The sequence below is a fragment of the Phaseolus vulgaris genome, chromosome 7, assembly GCF_000499845.2.
Source record: "Phaseolus vulgaris cultivar G19833 chromosome 7, P. vulgaris v2.0, whole genome shotgun sequence".
Lineage (NCBI taxonomy): Eukaryota > Viridiplantae > Streptophyta > Magnoliopsida > Fabales > Fabaceae > Phaseolus > Phaseolus vulgaris.
In genome coordinates, this window is record NC_023753.2 from 4,360,077 (window position 1) to 4,365,907 (window position 5,831).

Sequence of the window (5,831 nt, forward strand, 5' to 3'; positions counted from 1 at the left end):
TGAGAGTTGCATGCACACACACCTTATCTCAGTTAAATCTGATTGTTTTTCAATTTTCTTTCCTTTTTTCTCCTTTTCGTGTAACTATTGTTAACCTTTCACACCATGTCAACTCTTTTTCTATTTTGTCGGTTCTGAATTCTCGTTTACATTTGTCAAGAAAGTAATGCATTTTCTCTGCATGTAAGAGAGAGCATTACCGTTTAGCACAATCCAAATTTTGTAGTCCTAGAGAACTATTAACTCGGTTCATGGTTTTGGACAGATACTGACAGTTTTGAAATCAATATTTTCTCTCTCTCCTCTTCTTGCCAGCCACAGTTTTAGCAGAACCTCAGGGTCAAATTAAAACCACATTTAAATACCAAGAGTTATACAAGGAGGAGAAAGACACCACATAAGTTCATTCAGGAAGAGTGAGAGGCTTGGATCACTGTAGTTCTGCAAAGTGCTGTGGTTTGTAAAGAAAATCCCCACCCTTCCACCAAGGTTGATCAAAACCAGGTGAGTTCTCCTCTCTCCAGTCTCTTACTTCCTTTCTCTTCATAAAACACATCAAGTACATTACTGTACCAGCATTAAACTAACATTCTCATACCATTTATACAAGATTTGTGATAAAGCCCTTTAATTTCTTCTTTTTGTTACACAGCACTACTGATACCTTTACTTTTTTTTCCATATCTGAATTCTCACTTAGAGAATTTACCACCTTCTGTAACTGTTGCTACTCTAATCAATGGTGTTTTTTCTAGAGAAGAACCTTCTTGTTTTTTTTTTGTGACAAAGGATTTTGTCAAACCACTCTTTTAATTTAATTTAACTATTTTTGGTCATCCCCAGTGTATCTTTTTGAGTGTGAGAATAAGACTGCATGGTGTGTTTATTTTTTATTGCTAAAATTCCAAAAAAGATATTGTTGGTACTACTACCCTTTTTGATTAATTGTGTAACACATGTTGACTTGTAGAGAGCTTTCTCTTTCACTTTCTGTCTTGACATGCAGATTCAATAACAACAGCCTGTGACTTTTCTAAACAAAAGGATTTGAAACAATGTATCACAATAACAACACCAACTCTTCCAATTCTCAACAACAACCACATCAGTCCACACCAGAAATTCCACCACATAGGACAACCTTGGAGAATGATTTGGAAAGGAACAAAGATGATGAAGCTGCTGGTAATGAAATAGATGTTCCTCCTTCCAGTGACCAAGATCCCGACAGTCAGATGAGAAAGAAGCAGCGTTACCATCGTCACTCACATGATCAGATATTGGAGATGGAATGGTAAGGATCCATGTTCCAATTCACATTTTTTTTATCTAATTAATAAAATGACAAAAAAAAAATTGAATGTTTAATTAAATATTATTAATGTTTTTGAACTGTGATCTTGTCAGTTTCTTTAAAGAGTGTCCTCACCCAGATGACAGACAAAGGAGAGAGCTGAGTCGAGAACTCAAATTGAACCCCTTGCAGATCAAGTTCTGGTTCCAAAACAAACGTACCCAAGTGAAGGTAAAGGAGAAAGTCTCTTAAATTTCTATGTTAAGAACAATTCACCTTTATCTCATTCTTTTCCTCTTTTTCTAATTATGAATTATTATTATTTTTTCTTACAAATTTTTCCCCATTTTTTTTCATTATGTTAATTACCCCTCTCTTATATATTTTTTTTTCTTGCTACCACTTAAGATGAAGGAAACTAGTTATTAAATTAAAAAAATATTTAGAAAAAATATTGTTATTTTTTTATATGTCTTGCGTTCGAGGTTTCTCCTTTTTCCAATTAAAAACAAATATTTTAAAAAACTATTATTTTTAATGAAGTGTTAATATTAATTCTCAATTATAGAAAAACACAAATACAAGGATCTAGAAATTCTATTGTAAAAAATTCTAAGCCCAGTCAAGAGATCAGAACAATTACGGAAAAGATTTAGACAACTCGGATTTTATTTATGCATTAAACTCCAAGTCATTCAATCTTTGTTCAAGGAGATTTGAATTCATTTTTTTCAACTCAGAACAATATACTATTTATCTTATTCCCCCCTTCTTTTATCACATTACTTAATATACAAATATAAAGTTATTACTTCTCTTTATCTCTTTTTTGTTCTTTATATCTCTCTTCTGTGTCACCAGGACTCTAACCAGTATTAATTGTTCTCACAGTACCACTTGATTTAGGTACACTTGCTTGTCTTAAATATATGCATGTTGTGCTATTATCTAATTATACTCTCTTGTCATGTATACAGTCTCTACATGAACGCCATGAGAACAATCTTTTGAAGGCTGAGAATGACAAGCTTATTGCAGAGAACATGAGGTACAAGGAGGCACTACTTCATGCTTCTTGCCCTAGATGTGGAGGCCTCACTGGAGAAATGTCCTTTGATGAGCAACAGCTGAGGGCCGAGAATATGCGAATAAGAGAAGAGGTAATCACTTTGATCATTAAATCATACAACTCTCAGTGTTCAATCTTTAGTGTGCTCATTTTTCATTTTTTGTTTTCTTACTTCTATTTCAGATTGAAAAGATGTCAGCAAAGATACAGAGATTTGATGGAAAACCTGGGAGTTCCTATTATAACATGCCATCTCAAAACCAGATGATGCCTCCTAAGTCCCTTGATCAGGGAGTTGGAAATTATAGAGCACAGACACATATGATAGGGGAAATGCTCGGTGACAATAATGAATTCCTTGGGACACTCCCAATTTCTAATGATTTTGAAAAAAACATCGTCATGGAGATTGGTAACGTAGCAATGAAGGAACTCACAAACTTGGCTATGGCTGAAAAGACTTTGTGGCTCCCCGGAAGCTGTGGCTGTGAGATTCTGGACCAAGATGAATATCTGAGGTCTTTTCCTAAGGGAATAGGTCCAACACCCCTAGGCATAAAAATAGAAGCTTCAAGGCATTCCGCAGTGGTCATCATGGATTACAATAAACTCGTTGAGATGTTTATGGATGTGGTGAGTATTAATACTCTTTCCAACTATGTGTTACAGGAACACCAGTAAAAATATCTATAGCTTCTGATTTGATTTTCCAAACTTCTTACTCTTATTAGGATTTACTTTATCTCTCTCCAGTTTAATCTTATAATCATCACCTTATTCATTATGTTTTCCACTTTGATCATTTTTTTATTGAAGGTGAGACATCATTGTAAGACGATTATATAATATTTTTTTTTGCTAAAGAAACATTTATTTTGATGTATAGTTATTGTCAAAATAAAAATGGTAGGTTTGGACAATTTGCAGAATCATATTAACCTGGTTGACTGACATTGAGACTGTTGATAATGATTTTCAGAATCAATGGGCAAACATGTTTTGCGGCATAATTTCAAGGGCATGGTTACATCAAGTTCTGGAAATTGGCCTAACAGAAATCTTCGATGGAGCCTCTCAAGTGGTAAGCAAAGTTTAATTTATTAATTTGTCCTAATTCCTTCAAGCTTATCCACTTTGTCACCTCTCTGGAGAATTGATTAACTGGTTAAAATTAATTCCATGACTAAACCTAACAATTCCAATTTCATTTGTTATTTCAGATGTCAGCTGAGTTCCAAGTCCCTTCACCGCTTGTTCCTGTTCGTGACGACTATTTCGTGAGGTTCTGTAAGAGGAGAAGTGTAGAATCATGGATTATTGTTGATTTTTCCGTGGATCAGCTGCGACCTAGTTCATTCACAAAAAGCCGAAGACGACCCTCTGGTTGCGTGATCACAGAATTGCCAAATGGTTACTCAAAGGTCATATTTCAACTATTAACTTCTACAGTGATTAATTACATTACTTTTCCATGGAGAAAACATTGTTGAAACAACCACTAATTATGAATTGTTTTCTTCAGATTGTTTGGATTGAACATGTAGAACTGGAAGATAATGAGGTGCATGAGCTTTACAAAAGCTATGTTAATTCTGGCCTTGCCTTTGGAGCTAAACGCTGGGTGGCATCATTGGGTAGACAATGCGAACGTCTTGCTAGTGCAATGGCCACAAACATACCGCCCGCAAGCATTGGAGGTATATATATAGATATATGTGACATCTTTTGATCTTTCTTCATTCTTTTTTTCTCTTTTTTTATCCATTAATTTTTAAGATTGTGTAAAAAGGTTAGACACACTCAATTGCAAAAATTGGTGACTTAATTTGTGTGACTTGGAATGTTTATATTTATGTATACAGTGCTAACAAACGGCGGCGGTCGAAGAAGTATGATGAGGCTGTCGGAAAGAATGATGATGAGCTTTTGTACTGCTGTTGGTGCTTCCACTGCAAATACTTGGACACTACTAACAGTTGCCGGTGAAGATGTAAGGGTCATGACCAGAAAAAGTGTGGATGATCCAGGCAGACCTTCTGGTATTGTGCTCAGTGCTGCAACTTCTTTGTGGCTCCCACTTCCTTCAACGACCGTTTTTAGTTTTCTGCGATCTGAAAACTCAAGAAATCAGGTAATGTATACAATCTCATTATTGGTTACAAGTTACATTACATATCTCCATTCATAATACAATATCTAGCTATTTTAACTAAAATTTCTGAGAAATAAAGGAGAGTACTAATTTAATTAGATGCAAAGGTGAGAACTCAAGCAATTTTGACTTGGATAAATTTGCATTTTATATATTTTGAACAGAACTAATCTGACAGTATCTGTTATATGCCCTTGTTATAATGATTAATTTTCTTGCTTGGCCTTGCAATGGAAGCTTAATTGGTAGCTATTGTTCATTATATTCTTCAAATTTGCAAACATCTTGTTGAATTTGCAGTGGGACATTCTCTCTAACGGAGGACAAGTGGTAGAATTGGCACACATTGCCAATGGTCATGATACTGGGAACTGTGTCTCCTTGCTTCGAGTCAACGTAAGTTGTTAGTATAGCATGCTAAAGAGGTACACTTGATAGTTTGTTTACACATCTGATTACAGTTATAAATAATCTGACATGGTGTTTGGTGAATGCAAATTGTAGACTCAGGATTCCAGCCAAAGCAATATGATTATACTTCAAGAGAGTTGCACTGATGCAACGGGATCGTTTGTTGTGTATGCTCCTGTTGATTTAATGTCCATGAATGCTGTGTTGAAAGGTGGAAATCCTGATTGTGTTGCCCTCCTGCCCTCGGGCTTTGCTGTTCTTCCTGATGGGCCTGAACCGATGGTTGGATCTGGAGGTTGCCTTCTAACAGTGGCATTTCAGATATTGGTTGATTCTGTTCCAACTTCAAAACTCTCTGCTAGTTCAGTGACTACTGTTAGCAGTTTAATCAAGTGCACAGTTGAGCGGATCCAAGCTGCAGTGTGCAGTGGCCGCACTAATTAGGTGCGGAGTCCTCAAATAGTAAGCAAATTAACTATGTTTCACTTTTAGTAATGAATCTATAGAAGTTTACATATAAATTATTTCAGTCTCTAAGGTTTTTCTTGTACTACATGCAGATAGAACAGATAGATAAAGATGATAGACAAATAAGGAAGGTGGTCCTAACTTTATAGTTCTTGGGTGCAGCTAGTGACTTTACTCAGCTGGTGGGAACGATGTTAGGTTGGGGCATTGACTTTCCTCAAAGTGAAAGTTGTTCCATATGGCCTTCATATATAGATGTAATAAATAAGTCTGGATTTCTCTTTATCAGCGGACCTTTTATTATTGTGCTGTAAACTTGGATGATTTTTTTCACTTCTAAACTTTCTTAATGTTTCTTATGTGCTTCAGAAAATCGCTATACAGCTCCATTGATGTGTTTGAAAACCTATTTTATTTTATACAACAACCATATACCT

The 5,831-nt window shown here is 35.4% G+C and overlaps 1 protein-coding gene across 2 annotated transcripts; it reads left to right on the plus strand.

Annotated features, from left to right (window-relative positions):
- Positions 1-267: 267 nt before the first annotated feature.
- LOC137829714 (homeobox-leucine zipper protein PROTODERMAL FACTOR 2-like) lies at positions 268-5,622 on the plus strand. 2 transcript variants are annotated; one of them, XM_068636597.1, is made up of 12 exons: positions 268-504; positions 1,007-1,294; positions 1,408-1,525; positions 2,272-2,454; positions 2,547-2,996; positions 3,343-3,444; positions 3,584-3,784; positions 3,886-4,060; positions 4,226-4,494; positions 4,816-4,911; positions 5,020-5,388; positions 5,487-5,622. In XM_068636597.1, the coding sequence occupies exons 2-11, from the start codon at positions 1,056-1,058 to the stop codon at positions 5,368-5,370; spliced, it is 2,184 nt and encodes a 727-aa protein (XP_068492698.1). In that variant the 5' UTR covers positions 268-504; positions 1,007-1,055; the 3' UTR covers positions 5,371-5,388; positions 5,487-5,622. The 2 variants fall into 2 exon arrangements, with proteins under 2 accessions (XP_068492698.1, XP_068492699.1); XM_068636598.1 differs by having other exon boundaries at positions 368-504; positions 5,020-5,370.
- Positions 5,623-5,831: the final 209 nt, after the last annotated feature.